A 19,331-nucleotide genomic window follows, 5' to 3' on the forward strand; every position below is an offset into this window, starting at 1 on the left:
GGGAGGAGGAATTTAGATAGCATTAGGACCAGCTATATGGCCCGGCAAGACTGCAGTGGCAAAGCCAGCTCTGGATTTAGAGAAAATTGGCAGATGGTAATGCTTGGTGAAAGTATGTACAGAACTCCAGGTAGCAGCTTCTAGGATGTCCATGGTAGGGACGCCTCTGAGAAAGGCTGTAGAGGTAGATGCAGCCCTGGTTGACTGGGGTCTGATCCCCTATGGGATAAGTTTTCCACGGTGCTTGTAGCAGAAATTAATGCAATGGCCTATCCATTTGGAAATGGTTTGCTTTGAAATAGCCTTCCCCTCTGCCCCTGCAGCAAATGCCACCAGCAGTTGTTCAGATTTCCTTTGAGGTTTAGTCCTGTCCAAGTAGAATCTAAGTTGTCTGTGCACATCTAAGGAGTGCAGTATCCATTCCCCTTTGTTCTGTGGATTAGGAAAGAAGATTGGCAAATGAATGGACTGATTAAGGGCCACACTGGATACCACCTTGGGCATGAAGGAGGGATTGGTCCTGAGGGACACCCTGTCCACATGAAAGATGATGTAAGACTCCACTGCCATAAGGGCCTGCAGTTCAGATACCTTTCTTGCTGAAGTGATTGCTAAAAGGAAAACTGTTTTCAAAGAAAGGAATTTTAAGTCTGCAGTAGCAACTGGCTCTAAAGGAGGAAGAATGAGTTTCTCCAATACAAAGTTAAGGTCCCACCCTGGAGTTGGAGCTCTCCTGGGTGGTCGCAAATTTGCTTGAGCAGTGGATGAGAGAAGAGGGGAGGCTCTGTGTTATAATGAGCTGAAATGGCTGAGGCGTAGACTTTGATGGAGGAGAAAGACAGGCCCTTGTGAAGCATCTCAGTTAAGTATTGCAAAATCTGAGGTAAATTGGGCAATGCTGTACTCATCCCTTGAGATTGGTTCTAGGCAAGAATTTTTCCATTTTTCAGCATAAGATTTTCAAGTACTAGGCCTCCTTGCCTCTAAAATGATATCCATCACTGGTTTACTGAAGGATGGTAAAGGAGAGATTAGGTAATTAGCCAGGCTGCTAGGTTCAGTGTTTGAAGCTGAGGGTGCAGAATCTGGTTATCCTGCTGAGACAGTAGGGTAGGAGTCTGAGGCAGGTGCCATGGGGCCAACAGTGACACTGCGCAAGAGGGGGTACACCAGTGTTGGCGTGGCCAGTCTGGTGCAATCAAAATCATCCTTGGTTTGTCTTGTTTGATCTTTAGTAGTACTTTGGAGAGCAAAGGCAGAGGAGGAAAGGCATAAACTGATAGCAGAGGAGGAAAGGCATAAAATGATAGGCTTTTCCAGCTGAAGGACAGAGCATCCACTTTCCAAGCTTGTTTGTGGGGAGAGTCCTTGTGCAAAATTTGTCCAATTGATAGTTCTACGGGGAGGCAAATAGGACTATATCTGAGCTCCCCCATTTGCTTGTCAAAAAGTTGAAAATCCTTGGTTCCAGTTTCCACTCATGTGGGTCCATGAGGTTTCTGCTTAGTTCGTATGCCAGTGTATTTAGTTTTCCTGGCAGGAATTGAGCTTGTAGATGCACCTGGTAGCTCAGGGCTGTGTTCCACAATGCCATGGCTAGTCTGCAGAGGGGGTAAGAATGTGTATCCCCCTGCTTGTTTATGTACCACATAACAGTGGTGTCGTCCGTCTTTACCATTAATTGTCCTGGAAGAATGTGGTCCTTGAAGGCTGTCAGAGCATTCTGTACAGCTAACATTTCTTTTTGAGTGATATACAGGTGCATTTGACTTGGGTTCCATTTGCCCTGAATGCACTTCCCTGCCAGGTGAGCCCCCCATGCACAGTCTGATGCATCTGTTAGGGTTTGGGCGCCAGGGGGTAGTGTGAATGGTAGTCCCTTGTTTTGGTGGGAGGCCACTGCCCACCAAAGGAACTCTAGACATAGGCAAGGTAGGATAGGAATCATTGCTTCTAGATCCTGAGAATGTTGACACCATAGGCTTTTTAGATACCATGGTAGTTTCCTCATATGCAGTCTTGCATATGGAATTAGAAGAATGCAGGAGGGCATGAACCCCAAGGCTTGTAGTATTTGCTTTGCAGACAGCAGGTTTTTGTGGCCACTTGTTTGAAGTAGGTTGTCAAATGAATTTGTTTCTCTGGCGTGAGGAAAGCAATCTGGGAAGTTGTATTCAAGCTTGCTCCCAGGAATATAATTTGTTGACAGGGTACCAGGTGTGATTTCTTTTCGTTTATGGTGTACCCCACACAAGTTAGCACCCTTTGTGCAAACGCCAGATGATTCAAAAGTATGTCCTGGCTTTCTGCCTGAATTAGACAATCATCCAGGTATGGGTATACTTGAATATTTCTTTGCCTGCAAAATGCAATGACTGGGGCTAGGCACTTTGTGAATACCCTGGGAGCAGTAGATAAGCCAAAGGGCAGTGCAGAGAACTGATAGTGCGTGTAGCCTGCTTTGAAGCGTAGGTATCTTCTGCAAGATTCCCTGATGGGTATGTGCAGGTAGGCTTCCTTTAAATCTAGTGTTGCCAACCAGGCATCTTTGCCTAGCATAGGGAGCAACTGGTGAATAGTCAGCATCTTGAATTTTGGAACCACCAAAAGGGTGTTTAGAGTAGACAGGTCCAGGATAGGATGCCATGAATTGTCTTTTCTGGGTACCAGGAAAAGTCTCAAGTAGAAACCTTGACCCTTTTCCTCTTCTGGTACCAACTGAATAGCCCCCTTGCTTAAGAGAGAAAGTTTGGGCCTCTGCCCACAGATTTGGGGGTAGATCTGGCCACCCACTTGGTGTTGGTAATGTGTGGAAGTGTAATCTGTATCCCTAGGACACTATATTTAAAACCCATTTGTCCTGGGTAATGAGTTCCCAGTTCTTTGCATGAAGAGCAATCTTTCCCCCCAAATGGGGCAGTCAGTTGAGAAGTGCTTGAAAGTTTTAAAAATAAATCATTGAGACAGTTTACCATAGGGGGGGAGTTTTATTACTCCCAGATTTGGAGGTGGAGACCCCCCAATGCTTAGTCCTGTGCGTACCCTAGGACTGAAGCCTGGGAGCTCTGCTGGATCTGGTTTTGGACTGAAGGTCTGGAAGAGGCAGGAAAAGGACCAATTTTTGGAAGGCCAATGCCTACTAAACTTTGGTGGTTATACTTGTAAAAAATATTTAACAGTTTGCATAGATTTAGCTTTTTCCTCCATCTTTTTAAGAACTTCTGCCTTGTTGCCAAAGAGGCAGTCCTGGTTTAAGGGAGCATTCAGTAATTTTGCTTTAACATGATCTGGTAAGGACTGCTCCTTAAGCCAAGCATGCCTTCTAAGTACAGACCCAGTAACAGCAGCCCTGCAAGATGCCTCTAGTGAATCAAAACCACACTGCAAAGTATGTTTTCCAACTTGTTCAGCTGAATGCATTAAATCCTGCAAATCCTTATTTTCAAAATTAAGGAATCAACATCATTTTCTGTTTAAGCAATCCAATAATATACTGCTGTTACTTTAACATATGAAAATGGCAGTTTAAGGCCCTAATGGCCAAAGTTGCAGAAGTGTATACCTTCTTACCCCATCTATCCAGCGCCCTGGAGTCCCTATCAGAGGGGCTAGGATTTTTGGCAATAGTAGCTTTAATGCCCTTGGGTCCCTGTGAAATGGTCTCAGGATCCGCAGTGGGATTTTTAAAAAGAAACTTGAGAGAGTCAGGGACCCTGTAATAATTATCAGGTTTTCTGGGAGCAGGAGGAAGAGAGTCAGGGGCCAAGCTAGATTCCAAAAAGGCATCAACAATGTCTAGTACAGGAGGTATGGCTAAAGGAGTAAGAAATCCCTAAACCTCTTTTTTTAAATCAGAGAAATCCTGACTTTCCCAACGAAAATGCTCCCGGAGAGTATGCAAGGTTTCATCAAAAGAGAAATCCTCTGGGGGGGCGGGAGCAGAGGGAATAGAGTCCTCAGCATCAGAATCCTCATAGGTAGATAAGGGTAAATCTTGGTCATCAGAGGAAACAGAAAAATCAGAATCCTGGTGAAAAGTATCATAAGCAAACTCAGTCCTAGGTCTCTTAGAGGGGGAAGGCTGGCTTCCCCTGATTAAAGTAATAAGGTCTTCAGCCATTCTTATCATTTGTTTTTTGGCATAGAGGACTAACCATGCGGTCTGGGCATCAGTTTTCTAGACATGGTTCAAGTTTTAGGCCTTGAAGAAGAAGATGGCGTCCATTTAACACTCAAGTCAGCAAGCCTGAATACACCCTCAGAAGCCGGTGCCTGCACAGCGACTCCGGACCCATCCAAGGTAGAGACATCCGCAGGTTCCACAGTTGAAGCATCTCGTTGCATACCGGACTCCGAATGGGTCTCAGTAGAAGCCTGCGAATCTGAAGTAGTGGGTATCAGGGGCTGCGAAAGCACCTCACTGAGTACCGGTGAACTGGCAACTGGTTTAGGAGAAGCGTTGTTGGCAGCTTTGGACCTAGGCGGCTGTCTCTGTCTTTATCTTTATGTTTTTTTGGAATGTCGGTAGTCAGATTGCTTACCAAAGACATACAAGGATAATTGAACCGAACACCAACATATTTAGAAGTGAAAATATACCGACAGATAGTTTGTGGTATAAATAAGGCACAAAACCGACAGCGAGGTACGTCATTGGTCAGGGCCTAGGCAACACAAAATCGACAGCGAGGTACGCCGTGGTCAGGGCTTAGGCAAGCAATTCAGTACGAATGAAAATCTTTATGAGGTATTTACTTTCCACAAGTAATGCAATTATTTACTTTTACTGACATCGGTTAAGAGCAAGAAAAAGTTTCCCCAATGGGGTACTTAGCTTTTAGTTGAAGACTTTGGTTCTGAAACTCGAAAATGAAAATTTCAGGAGTCGGCCGACCGGCACTTGCGAACAGCTTCTGCTTCGGGCACCACATGGCAAGAAAGACTGATGTAATGGTGTCGGCTGCATGCTTTATACCCCTGACTACCTGATGTCACGAAAGGAGGGACAGCAACCAATGCAGGACCCAAGACTTTGTTAATCAGGCCGACTGAGGGCTACTGCAAGCAGATAACCCAAATGTGATGACTGCAACAGTGAAACACGAACATCTATGGGTTACTATAAAAATCTAGGTGTAGTATCCGACTTCTAAAGTACAAAATATTTTTGCAGTGAAGAAACCAAGATTTTCAGAGAGACTGTCTGAATCAGTCATCCAGACAATGTGAAAACTGAACTTTCCTTAGGCTCAGACCAACAAACACTAGGAAGATGTATAGGTTCAATAGAGAAATCAAAAGACAAGGAAGAAAACTGAACAGCTGTCAATACTGAACTTCAGAAATTTCTTGTAGGACTTCTAATTTGGAATGTTAAGACAGGCATCATGCATGTTAGATGTACTTGTACCTAGCAACATAATCTGCATGCTTGAACATTTTATAAACTTGTTCAGATCTGACAAAGCTAACGTTGGTCCCCACAGCTCTTTCCATGGTACCAGGATTTTTGCTTTCTTCTGACTCCAGAACCAGTTCTACCAACTAAATATCCAAAAGATTATTCAAAACTCTACCAAATGCAGTACTGTCTGTTAAAAAATACTATGCCAGTAAATTTTCAGAGTTGCCACTTTAACAGTAAATCAAAACATGTGGGCTATATTCACATTAACTGTCATTTCTGGGCAGAATTTTCATCTTAGTCCCTATGAAGGCCAAAAATGGTTTCATGCCAACTGCTAAAAGACTTCTTCTGATTTATAAGCTTCATGGTGCCCTCACAGACACCTATGGCTGCAGTAAGCTATTCTTTTCACAAACTAAATGCAACAAGAAATTAACAACTGTACAAAAAGTAGACCTAGAAAAAATATATCCATCCTTATCTGGAGGATGGAGACAGTAGTTTTACTGTTATAGTGGCCAGGGCCACTCTCCAAATATCTGCTTCAGGCTATTCTTGCAAATAACCAACTAATACAATCCTTATCAGGGAGGGTTCATTCTTGACAGTATTTCACAACATTTGGTCAGATTCCCAAGTACTACCATACCTACAAGAGGAAGATATTACAGGATTCCTTCTAGCACAGCTGACCAAAACCTGCTCAGTCCCTTGGACTATGTGATCAAATTATTTACCGAAGGACCGGAGAAGTATGCAGCAGTGACCATTCAAAAATGTACTGTTATTGTAAGTTTACTTGCACAACTGTTCTATGTTCACTTGAGCACTGCTTAAGTAGCCTAAGATGTATGGGCAAACAACCATAGCGTAAACTGACTGCGAGGAGGAAAAATGAGGGCCCTGGTGCCCATGGAGAATAGCCCTAAGCAAAACCTCTGTTAGACCTGGAAAATGAAACTAATTTAATTTATATTACTTTGCAAAAGTATGCAGAGAACCAAGTTGCTGCTCTCCTAAAAGGCACAATGAATCCAAGCCTCTAGTAGAATGAGCCTTGACCCTGCCTGAATTGCCTTTTTGTGGTGGGTAAAAAGTACAGTTGTGTACACTTACCATAAATGTAGATGTTAGAGTGTCTTCACTGTTGCAGTCATCACTGTAGGGTTCTTCCTGCTGACAGGCAGCCCTCGGTCGGCCAGAATCCCAAAGTCTGGGTCCGGCGTCGGCTGTTCAGTCATGCTCCCTGACGTCAGAGCGTCAGGAGTACAAAGCTGCCAGCCGACGCCATGTTCTCCAATTTTTCTTGCCCCAGATGTCAGGTGCCCAAAAGCGAAGGCTAATAGTAAAACAAAAATGTAACATACAATAAACCCCATACCCTGTAGCAAATACACCTCAGAAGGAGGGTGAAGTAGGAAACCACACTAATGAAAGTATAAGAGGGGACAGGAGGGTGGGTAACCCAGACTGCAACAGTGAAGACACTCGAACATCTACATTTATGGTAAGTGTACACAACTGTACTATGTTCATCGTGTTTCACTGTTGCAGTCATCACTGTAGGGCTGAATCCCAAAGCTGAGATAAAGGGTGGTGGTTATAGAGTAGAAGGGGCGGCTAGAAGGCCCTGCAAGACTGCAGAAGCAAAGCCTGCCCTAGACTTAGAGTAAAAAGGGAGATTATAGTGCTTAGAGAAAGTATGCATGGAACTCCAAGTTGCAGCTTCCAAAATATCTTTGGTAGGTACTCCCCTGAGAAAGGCAGCTGAAGTAGCAGCAGCTCTGCTAGAGTGAGTCCTAATTTTTCCTGGGATTTGCTTTCCATGATATGAGTAACATCATCTGATTCCATGAGCAATCCATTTAGAAATGGTCTGTTTTGAAATAGCTTTGCCTTGGGAATTTGTTGCATAAGAAACAAACAGTTGCTCTGTTTTCCTGATATCCTTGGTTCTGTCCAGGTAAAAACGAAGTTGCCTGTGTACATCCAAGGAATGCAAGATCCTTTACCCCTTATTTTGTGGATTATTGAAAAAAGTTGGCAGGTGAATAGTTTGATTTAAAGCCATTTTGGAAACCACTTTAGGCATGAAAGTAGGATTAGTCCTTAAAGACACCCTATCTTGATGAAAAATAATATAAGGTTCCACAGCCACGAGTGCTTGTAAGTCCGAGACTCTCCTGGCTGAAGTCAAAGCCAGTAGGATAGCTATCTTCCATGATAAATACTTAATATCAGATGTGGCAGCAGGCTCAAAAGGGGGCAGAGTGAGTTTTTCCAGAACATAGTTGAGGTCCCATGCAGGTATGGGTGGTGTCCTAGGGGGCCTTAAATTCTTTGCTCCTCTGAGATATTGTTTCAGAAGTGGATGCGAAAAGATTGGAGGATCTGTATTGTAATGTGCAGAGATAGCTGAGGCATGTATTTTTATGGAGGAGAAGGATAAACCCTTATGTAGCATGTCTGTCAGGTAATGTAAAATCAATGGGATATTAGGAATGAGAGGATCCGAATCCTGAGCATGCATCCAGGTGCAAAATCTCTTCCATTTACCTGCACAAGATTTTCTAGTGCTAGGCCGTCTGGCTTCTAAGATGACATCCATGACCTGTTTGGGAAGGGTAGGATTAATCATAGACCCTGAATACGCCAGGCTGCCAGGCTGAGAGTTTTGATATGAGAGTGCAGAACCTGGCCCTGGTGTTGGGACAAAAGATTTGGAATCTGAGGTAGAATCCAAGGAGGCTCCTGGGATAGATTCATCAGTGTCGAGTACCAAAATTGATGAGGCCAAATTGGGCCCAGTAAAATCATCTTGGGTTTGTCCTGCTTGATCTTTAATAGCACCCATGGAAGAAGAGGTAGTGGAGGAAAGGCATACCCCCGAGAGGTTCCTCCAACTGAATGAAAGAGTATCCACTTTCCATGCTAGTTCGTGAAATGTCCTTGTGCAAAAAATCTGTAACTGGTGGTTGAGGGGGGATGCAAACAGATCTATGTCCAGGCAGCCCCAGGCTTCTGTAATCATCTTGAATATTTGGGTGCCTAGCATCCACTCGTGTGGGTCTGACAGGTTTCTGCTCAGGCTGTCTGCCAGAATATTTTGTTTCACTGGCAGAAACTGAGCTTGTAGATCCACTTTGCAAGCTAGAGCTGTGTTCCATAGAGTCATGGCTAGTCTGCAAAGGGGGTAGGAGTGTAAACCCCCTTGCTTGTTTATGTACCACATAACTGTGGTGTTGTCTGTCCATATCAGTAGTTGTCCTGGCTGTAGAAGATCCCTGAAAGCCAAGAGGGCATTCCGTACAGCTAACATCTCTTTTAAATTGATATGTAGGTGCTTCTGATCCTCTGTCCAAAAACCTTGCAGGCCTTTCCCCTGCAAGTGGGCTCCCCATGCATAATCCGTGGAGTCCGTGGTTAACACTTGGCTGGCTGGAGGCAGACTGAAGGCTTTCCCTTTGTTGTGAAGACATGCCATGGTCCACCAATGGAATTCCTTTTGTAGGCAAGGCAAGACGGCAATCTGTGTTGTCTAGACTGTGGCAATGCTGGGACCATACACTTTTTAGGTACCATTGTATTTTTCTCATATGTAGTCTTGCATATGGTATGAGAAGGATGCACGAGGCCATGTAACCCAAAGCCTGCAGGAATTTCCTTGCAGTTAGCTGAGGCATTAACGCCAATGTTTCGAAAGTTGAAGCCAGCTGTAGTTGTTTTTCGGATGTCAGGAATGCCATCTGGGTTGTTGTGTTTAGAAGAGCACCCAGAAAAGTTATCTGTTGTGTGGGTGTCAAATTTGACTATGTTCACAGTGAATCCCAGGTACTTGAGTAGATTTTGAACAAATTCCAGGTGCTGGAGTAAGACATCCTTGCTGTCTGCTTGAATAAAGCAGTCGTCCAGATAAGGGTAAATTTGAATTCCCTTGAGTCTGCAATAAGCTAGTACTGGTGCCAGGCACTTGGTGAAGACCCTGGGTGCAGTGGACAAGCCAAAGGGCAGCGCAGAGAATTGGTAATGTTTCGAGCCGGCCTTGAACCTGAGGTATTTTCTGCACTCCTGTCTGATAGGGATGTGTAGGTAAGCCTCCTTTAAATCCAATGTCACCATCCATGCATTTTTGCTCAACATTGGCAGGAGCTGCTGCAGAGTAAGCATCTTGAACTTTGGTATCTCCAGGAAAGTATTTAAGACTGACAGATCCAGGATGGGTCTCCATGAATTTTGTTTTCTGGGGACTAGAAAGAGCCTCGAGTAAAAGCCTTGCCCCATCTCTGATTGTGGAACCAGTTCTATGGCCCTCATAGCCATGAGGGATCCCACCTAGTTTAATGCCTCTGCCCATTGGTGTTTTGGTAAGTCTGGCCATCCGTTCGGTCTTGGCAAGGTATGAAAGTGGAATTTGTAACCTCTTGAAACTACATCCAGAACCCACTTGTCTTAGGTTATGCAAGTCCAATTTTGTTGAAAAAGAGAGAGTTTTCCTCCTAGAGGGGTTTCCAGGAGAGAAGTTCCTGGAGCCATGCAGGGGGAGTTCATTGAGCCTGTTTTCTATAAGATTGAGGTCTGACTTCTCCACCCCTGGGGGTGGAAGCACTCCACTGTCTAGGTCTGTAAGAGGTCTGTGCTTGGGCCCTCCCTCTGGAGCACCTATATCTACCCCTCTGAGGCCTGTCCAAACTGGGAAAGGACCAATTTTTAGTTGGCCAATTTCTGCTAAATCTTGGGGGCTGAACTTGTAAGAAATCCTTAACCGTTTGCATGGATTTTGCCTTATCCTCCATTTTCTTTATCACCTCTTCAGCCTTAGACCCAAACAAAACATTATGCTGAACAGGAGCATCCAGTAACTTTGCTTTCACTTGATCAGGTAAGTTTTGCTCCTTTAACCAAGCATGCCTTCTAATGACTGTGCCAGTGGCAGCCGCCCTGCATGAAGCCTCCAAGGCATCAAAACCACAGTGTAAGCCATGCTTCCCCACTTGCTCAGTAGCATGCATCAAATCGTGTAATTCCTTATTATCTGCACATGCAGAAATGGTACCTAGCTTTTGTTTCATAACAGACAGCAGAAATTGCTGATATTTTAGCATATAAAATTGACAATTTAAAGTCCTAATGGATAAAGTAGCAGAAGTGTACACTTTTTTGCCCCATCTCTCCAAAGCTCTAGAATCCTTATCTGACGGAATAGGGTTTTTAGCAGAGGCGGCCTTAACACCGTTAGGACCCTGAGAAATGGTTTCTGGATCAGCAGCAGGATTTTTGTAAAGAAACTGGTGGGAGTCAGGGACCCTGTATTATCTGTCAGGCTTAGCAGGGGCTGGAGGAAAGGAGTCAGGAGTTAAATTAGCCTCAGAAAAGACATCATCCATAATATCCAAAATAGGAGGAATAGCCGGGGATCTGTGTTGGGGAAAAAGAAGGAAATCCCTAAGCCTTCTCTTAGATTCAGAGTACTCCTGTCCTTCCCAGTGAAAATGTTCCCTCATGTCATGTAAAGTTTCCCCAAAAGAAAAATCCTCAGGGGGAGAAGCTGATGGAATGGCTTCCTCAGCATCAGAATCCTCATAAGGAGGGAAAGTATATTCCTGTTCAGAGGAAGACACTGAAGAAATAGATGCCTGATCAGAGGATTCATAATCCAATTCTTGCCTTGGCCTTTTGTCTGGAGTAAGTCCTCAGCCATTTTAAGCAGCTGTTTCTGAGATTTTGGTCCCGGATCAGAAGAGGCCTGGGCTGGAGTCGGCTGGAGTCTTTGATTTAGAAGGAGTCTTCGCCTTTGTCTTTGGCTTTGCCTTTATCAGAAGCTGTGTAGGCCTGAAAACCCCCTCGGAAGCTGGTACCTGCACAGCGGCTCCGGACCCATCCGAGGGAGCATAGTCCGAAGGTCCTGCAGCTGGAGTACTCAAAGGCCTAGTTGGCTCCTCGTGGGAGTCCTTTTCGGCAATCGGTTCTGAAATGGCCGACGACAGGGGCTGCGAAAGTGCCTCACTGACGGCTGAACCTGTAGCTGGCTCTGCTTGTAAACAGTCGTCTGATTTGGACCTCGGAGGCCTGTCCTTATCCTTGCGTCGTTTGTGAACTCCGGTAGTCGGAAGCGTGTCCGACGACATATTATAATTAAATCGCCTGCCAAAGTAGTGAAAAGCAAAATCGTACCTCTGCTTAATAGTACGTTGGTTACATCTAGCACAAAACCGACAACTAGCTACGTGGTGGTAAGGGCCTAAACAAGGAATACAGTAAGAGTGGAAATCCTTATGAGGTATTTGCTTCCCACAAGAAATACAATTATTAACTTTTTCTGACATCGGACTGGAGCAAGAAAAAAGTTTCCCCAACGGGGTACTTAGCTTTGAGAAGAAGAAGTCTTCAGAATGAAGCATGAAAAAATATCAGGAGTCAGCCGACCGGCACTTGCGAACTGCTTCCACCACACGGCAAGAAAGACTAGAGAACACGGAGTCGGCTGGCAGCTTTGTACTCCTGGAGCTCTGACGTCAGGGAGCATGACTGAACAGCCGACGCCGGACCCAGACTTTGGGATTCTGGCCGACCGAGGGCTGCCTGCTGGCAGGAAGAACCCTACAGTGATGACTGCAACAGTGAAACACGATGAACATCAAGAGAATAGCATGATACAACCAATTGGAAATAGTCTTTCTTACCTTCACAAAAAATACAGATCAGATTTCCTGAAGGACTTTGATCTGTTAAGATAGTACTAGAGTTATCTGCTGCCATTCATTGTATGGAGTATCCTTTCTCCTTCATTTTTAGGCTCTGGAAAGAAGACAAGGAAGATTGACAGCTTTGCTCAAAGTAAACTAGGTCCGGTTCATTTCACCAAAACTTATGTCAGCAAGACCAAATAGCTGAAAACTCATTTCATCGAAAATAGTAATGGCAGTGTTAACCTGGAGTTAGAATATATCGCTGGGGGTGTGTGGGGGACTGGGGGTGTGGGGGCATAGTCCCTCATCTAGCTTGAATTATACTATGCACTGTCTAAGAGGGTACTTTTTAATCAAACTAGGTGGGGGCGCTATGCCCCCACACACCCCAATGTGGGGGGCTGTGCCCCCCACACTACCCCCAACTGTATATTCTAACTCCAGGATCGCACTACAGTGGGGAAAAGGGCATATAAACTGCCACCACTATTTTCGGTAAAATGAAATTCGGAGAAATGAGTTTTTGGCGATTTGTGCTTTTGGTGATTTGGTCTTGGTGGAATTAAACTTGGCGAAATGTGCTTTCGACGAAATGTACCAGATGCATATATAGACAGACAGATATATATATATATATATATATATAAATTTTTTTTTTTTTTTTTTTACACACACAGATTAAAGCAATGAACAGCGCGGTTTTCAGTGTTAACCTCAAGTCAGCCTGATGAGCTGGTTTCTAACACAAAATTAAAATGCCAAGGAGAAGCCACCTGTTTTCTAGGAGGTCTGGTGTACAAAACCCCTTTCAAAAACATTTTCACGCAAGCCTGCATTGAAAAAAGGGGATCCATGGACAGATATACTGAAACAGCAGACAAATGAACCTTGATGGAAAAGTAAGACAGGCCAGAAGATAACTCACAAATTACAGAAAAACACGAGCCCTAAATGTGTGCTGGTTCCTTTGTTTGCACCAATTAGAAAACCTCTTCCATTTAATAAGACTTTCTACTAGCATGCTTTCTTGCCTCATTTAGTATCTGCTACACAGCTTCAGAAAAAAGGTGCCTAAACGGTATTAAGCTTTTATCATCCAGACAGTTACTTGCATTTTTTGGGGGGGGTTGGAATATATCAAAGACACCTAGTTTTGTGCGAGTGGGTCCAGTCTGTCAGAAAGCTTATGGTAAATGCCCCTGGCCATTTCCAAAAGAACAAACAGTTGTTGCCTGGGCCAGAAGAGTCACCACAATGATCCTTACAGAGTCCTTTTGAATCTACAGAAGGACCCTGGACATTAGTGCAAAGGGTGGAAAAGCATACAGGAACATTCCTGCATAAGGAAACAAACAAAAAAAAATCCATCTTCCAGGCCTTCATGTATGGAGTCATGGAGCAGAATTTTCACAAACCTCAAAACTAGAAAAGGGAATGTCAAGGGATGTTTATGCTGGTACAAAACAAATTTCATGTACAACAACATTTCTCTCATATGGAGTCTTGCAAGAGGGATCATGAGAATCACAGAAGCTATGAGCTCCACAAACTTAAGAAATTCCCTGGTGGAGACAGAAGTCTGAAAGAAGAACTCAGATGCAGATACAGATCAACATTTTCCTATGAAAGGCAAGCTCTTTGAACTAAGGCACCCATGGAAAACAATCCTGTAGGTAGTAGCTAAACAAGACTTTTTTTCTTCTGGAGCTCCAGTCTGTGTACGGGATCCTTCATCCAATAAGCAAATCATCTACATAAGGAAGAATACGAATACTACACAGTCTGAAGAAGGCTTTCACAAGAGTTAAGACAATTTGCGAACACCCATGGAGCGGTGGATAAACCAGAGAGTAATGCAGAGAAATAATAACGTGAGCCAGATACACAAAGCCTTAAACGCCTAAAATCCAGATCTATAAGAATGTGAGGATATGCATCTTTTAAAACGAAGGTCCTCTGAAAACTCAAACGGGGAATAAGGGGCAACATGTTGTGAAGAGCTAATATTTTCAACTTGGGCACCATTACAAACTGGTTTAGAAAAAAAGATTGAGCATTGGTCTCCAAGAATCTTCTTTCTTTGGCACCAGAAACATTCTTGAATAAAGCCTTCCTCAAAACTGAGGAGGTGGGACAGCTTCCATCACCCATTTGAGAGCATATGCTGAAAGTACAGCAGAGAAGAGTTTGTTTTGGTGGGTGGATGGGGTCCCTTAAAATGGAAGGGGAGACTCCCACTGCCATAAGTGACCTTGATGGAAATACCTTAATCCATTTGTCTAAAACAGTAAGTGAGAAGATCACTGAAAAACCAATCCGTAAAAACAAAATGAAAAGTCCAGCAAAGCTAGAACTTCCACTGAGTGACCTCCCAAACCTCTTGTATCAGAGGCACATGGGATATATGCAAATGACCCTTATGAACATCAGGTGTTTCAGCTAATTGGCAATTGGAAGTTCTAGCTTTGCCGGAGTTTTCATTTTGTTTTTATTGATTGATTGGTTTTTCAGTGACCTTCACACTCATTGTTTTAGTTTGTTGTTTGGGATATTTCAAACACTCTGCTTGTGTTGTGCTGACGAGGTCATAAGGCCGAAATATGCATATCCACAGTTATTGGGGTTTGGCTTTATTGGCCTGAAATTGTCTATTAAAACAACGGAACAAGTCATGGGCAGTTAGCTGAAACACCTAATGTTCATAAGGGTCATTTGCATATATCCCATGTGTCTCTGATACAAGAGGTTTGGGAGGTCACTCAGTGGAAGTTCTAGCTTTGCTGGAGTTAATCCATTTGTCTGAAACTTTGTTGCCAAAGGGAGAGAGAAAGACAGAAATTGAGGTTCTAACATTCTGAGAAGATTAAAGGTTTGGCAAGGTGGGAAGGGGATGGGAGTCTTGAAGATGGTAATTCATACTTACTAGACTGTCCATTACTCTTAGAGGGTTCCTGCTTTCTTTTTGGAACCTCCCAACCACTGCTTTTAAACATCTGCTTACCAGCAGCTTGCTGTGATTGCTTATTTAGCTTTTTGAAAAAGGGAATAGAGATAACACTAAATCCCACTGCAAACTTGGGGAAGGAAGGCTGAAAATTCTGAGAGATTCCCTGGATCAGATTGCCTCTCATCACATTTTTTTAAAGGACCTTTGCAGCAGATTGTCAAAAAAACAATCTCTATCAATGGAAAAATTCCAAATTTCAGGCCAGACCTCATCTGGAAGGTTCTCAGTACGAAACAAACCTCCTCAAGTGATATCAGTAGGATCATAACCACATTTTAAACAGTGGCCAGCCACTTGAGACACAGAAGCAATTAGGTTGTGCAAAAGTTTTTTTCTCCAAAGAGGGAACAAATGCTAAAACATTCATGTTCTCAAAAGAGGCAGCATACACTCAAGCCTGATACTTGAGAATTCTAAAAATAAGTGTTGCAGAATACACTTTTTTCCCCATACCTATCAAAAAAGTTTTCCCATCCTTGTCCGGGGGAAGAGGATTGGTATTAAAAAAGTTCTGTGCTTACCTACCATAACTAGATCCCTGTTATCTTGTCCATCAGTCCTGCTCAACGAATAGGTTGTCAGATCCGATCGGATCCAACCTCTGTGCATTTTTTCCAGCTTCTGGATTTGGAGCTCAGGCTCCTCCCATACCCATAATGCCCATCTACCTTTTGAAATACCTCAGATTAAATCTGCCCCTACAAACTGTAAACATTGTCAGATGCTCTCAAGAGAAAAAAAAAAACAAAAAACATCATCCTGGTGATATCCATAACGGGGAAAAAATCAGCTCAAAGGCTGAAGATGGCGACAAACTCCTGGTCAGGTTCAATCAATCAGACAAGAAGCAAATGTGACAACTTTGGTAGGGGGAAAGGAGAGAATGAAGTTGAATCGGACAGATAGAGACAGTAGAGATACAGCATTATAGTAAGTACATAAAATTTATCTGGTGGTGGTGTATCCCTCCAACTCAATGAATGGGACAGATTCCCTAGCTGATAAGAATTCCAGGGTCGTCTCAACGAAGGGTATTCCAAAGGATGGTGGAGCCAAATGATGTACGTGATCTTGGCTGCATATGCAGTTTACAATGAGATACAAAAGATATGAATTGTGGACCAAATTGTTGCAACACAAATCTCATCTATGGGAGCTCTGGTAAAGAATGCACTGCAGCCTGCCACCAAACTGGATGAATGGGTCGTATGTTTATGTGCACGTGCAATTCTGGAATTCTTGTGCTACTATAATGAAATGGCAGTTCATGTTACTATTTTGCCTCTCATATAGTAAAAAATGTAAAGAATAAGGCAGAGTATTTAAGAATCTACACTGCATAAAATGTTTCTGAAAAGTAACTGGCATGGAAAAAAATCACAACATACAGCTAACTACTGCTGGGCAAGGTTTGGCATACTGCTGGGCAAGGTTTGGCAGTCCTGGGCAACAGATCATTCTGAAGCTCTGCACTTCTAGCATCTGCTCAGAAATGCTGACAAATGCTGTCTGCAGTGCACTGATTTTCCTGTACACAAGCACTTTTCCAAGGCACAGTGATGCAGCAGATAGCATTCTCAACTCACAGCAACAGGTTTGATTCTCAGCTGGGTTGCCTTCTTTGCAGAGTCTGCATGTCCACCCTGTATTCGTGTGGGTTTCTTTCAGGTGCTCTGGCTTCCTCCCATATTCCAAAGACATTCTGTAGGCAGACTGGGCATACTAAACTGGTCACAGCTGTGTGCATGCGCAAGTGTGTCATATGGGAAATCACAGCAGCAGGGCTAGCCAAAGGGCAGTGTGAACCTTAGCTCAAGATAAATGGCAATGTTTAAGTGACCTGCCCACTGTATGTGCAAAAATAGGATAAAGGGTTGTGGATGGACAAATGGATTTTTGTTTTATGGCACAATGATCTAATCACATACTTGCAAACTCACAATTGCAGAACACCATTTCAATTAAGTAATATTATCAAGAAATTGCATGTTGATATTCTTACAGGTCTCTCAATCAGGTCAATGCAAGGCTGCAAGTCCAAGCCAAAGTCGATGAAGTTCCATTCAATGCCCTCCCGCTGATACTCTTCCTGCTCTAAAATGAACATGGTGTGGTTAAAAAGCTGCTGCAGTTTTTCATTGGTGTAGTTAATGCACAGTTGTTCAAATGAGTTGAGCTGCAAGAAAAATAAATTTCAGTTGGTAATGAGCATTAAACTGTAATACAACAATTATTCCTAAATCATACACAAAATTGCTTACAGAGAAAATGCACCCCCATGTATATATAGATATGAATTATCTGTGCAGGTGTGTGATCCTTGTGGCTGTCCTTTTACAAAAAACAGCAGCTAACTCCAAACTCTCCACCTTCTGTAGTGACTTTCTACTTCACCGTTAAAAAGCACCAACAAGAATTGCATAAAACAAAACAGCCAAGGCACATAGACTGTAGTAAACTACCCTCAAGGAATAGACTTAAGAAGAGACAAGACCCACTCTGATAGCATAAAAAGATATTAACTGTGACCCAGATGACCCATGTTTGATTAGGTGAAGCAGAGGTTATAAGGAGTGGGGCAGGAGGATGGGAGTGAGCAGCATGAAGCTTGCTCATCTGGGGGTGGGGAGTGTAGCAGCTTGTTTTGGCATATTGGCAACACCTATCAGGGAGCTTTGGGCAACACAGCCCAGAACAGAGGGATGTGTAGCCAGAAGTCAGAGGCAGTCAAGCAGGGAAGCTTGCACACACCTCCCTACAATGTCTGGATCCTCTTGGAATCTCAAGCAGAATGCTAGGAGTTCCAATTAGGGGATGAACCCTAATTTCTGCCAGGATGATGGCATCCAATCATCTCTCACCTCACAGAGGTCAGTGAAAGCTCTCAACCCCAACATGGGCTGAATGGGCCAGATAGGTCATGGGGAGCTGAGAGAGATTTAAGAAAAAAACAAAGTTAACAAAGGAAGGCACAGAAGTGGGAAGACCAGATTTCCAAGAACCTTTGGGAATGGTAAAGGTGCTAGGAAAGCATGCTTTAGAATATATACTACGCAAGAACCAGAAACAGAAAGATCAAGAAAAACCCTGTACAAGTGGCTATTTAGATACAAATGCACCTAGAAGGCATGTGGAGTGAGAAAGCCATATCAAATAGGCTCTAAGCCTGCAGTAGGAAATAGGTTGGCTACACACTACTCAGCGGCATGATGTGCACTCAGACCTACTGTAATACACCCCAGGGATCAGTTCTCTTATGTAGTTAACAAGCCAGTGAATAAAAGAGTGGTCTACAAAGCAAGCTAGCTGAATTTAGTGTCCACAACACAATTAAACCTAATCCTTTGCTGAGCAAATCTCTTTCTGCTGAACCTAAAAGAATGGGAAGTTAAAAAGACAAATATCTTATTGCTCCTCTCAAAGAAAAATATTCCTCTAATTCCACCTGCTGCTCCAAACTCACTTTTGGTAGTTAAATTTGTGTATACTTGCCCACCCACTTTCACAGGCTGTGAGTTGAAGACTTGTTTTAATTGACCAAATCACCACTGTTGTTCAGATTGTCTATTAGAATTGCATTCCATCGCTTCCATACACATTGTGATGCACGTCTTTAGACAACACTCTGGTAACCTACTTAGCCTTAAGGCTGTCCTGAAAATACTGTAACTGAAATCTACTGCTTTTACCAAGATCTATTTCATGTTATTTAAAGATACTTCAGGCAGCATATGTCAGTCCCCTAGCTAGATCTGAAAGGTAGCAAAATGTCCCCAGGTGTACAAAAGGGCCATGCCATAACCAACCAATGAAGAATGCTTTCATCACTGAAGTCATCCACCTGATAAATGATTCCCAAAGGAAAACAGTGGTTAAGGGTAAGTGATAAATCAGTTACTTTGCAAAGAAGCAGTAGCAGAAAAGGGCTTTTCCAAGGTTTGTACCAAAGTCTGTAGCATTAGTTTTAGCCTTAAAAATAAGGTTTACTTTCATGGACAACTAAAAAACGTGTTAACAAATCATAGGGTAACACAAAAATTGCAGTTTAGTTTCAGTGTTCTTGGTTTCTTTTACATAAAGAAGTTGTCTTACCATAACGTTCCATCTGTGTTGTAGATCTTCATTCATTCATTACTGATAGGACTTCAGTTCCTTCCTCGGAACCAAAACAGCTGGTACCAAGCTCGCGCCAGCCAAAAACTCTCAGCTAAGGCTTACCCACAATGCCCCT

The 19,331-nt window shown here is 43.3% G+C and overlaps 1 protein-coding gene across 1 annotated transcript in view; it reads right to left on the bottom strand.

The window, feature by feature from the left end:
- The window catches only part of MYH10 (myosin heavy chain 10), a 2,709,460-nt gene that overhangs the window by 1,646,716 nt on the left and 1,043,413 nt on the right, over positions 1-19,331 (bottom strand). Inside the window, exon 13 of the mRNA XM_044086713.1 lies at positions 17,103-17,276. Within this exon, the coding sequence (XP_043942648.1) occupies positions 17,103-17,276 (174 nt within the window). The remainder of the gene's footprint in view (positions 1-17,102; positions 17,277-19,331) is intronic.

Source organism: Protopterus annectens, chromosome 10.part0 (genome assembly GCF_019279795.1).
Source record: "Protopterus annectens isolate FY-2018-M chromosome 10.part0, PAN1.0, whole genome shotgun sequence".
Taxonomy (NCBI): Eukaryota; Metazoa; Chordata; order Ceratodontiformes; family Protopteridae; genus Protopterus; species Protopterus annectens.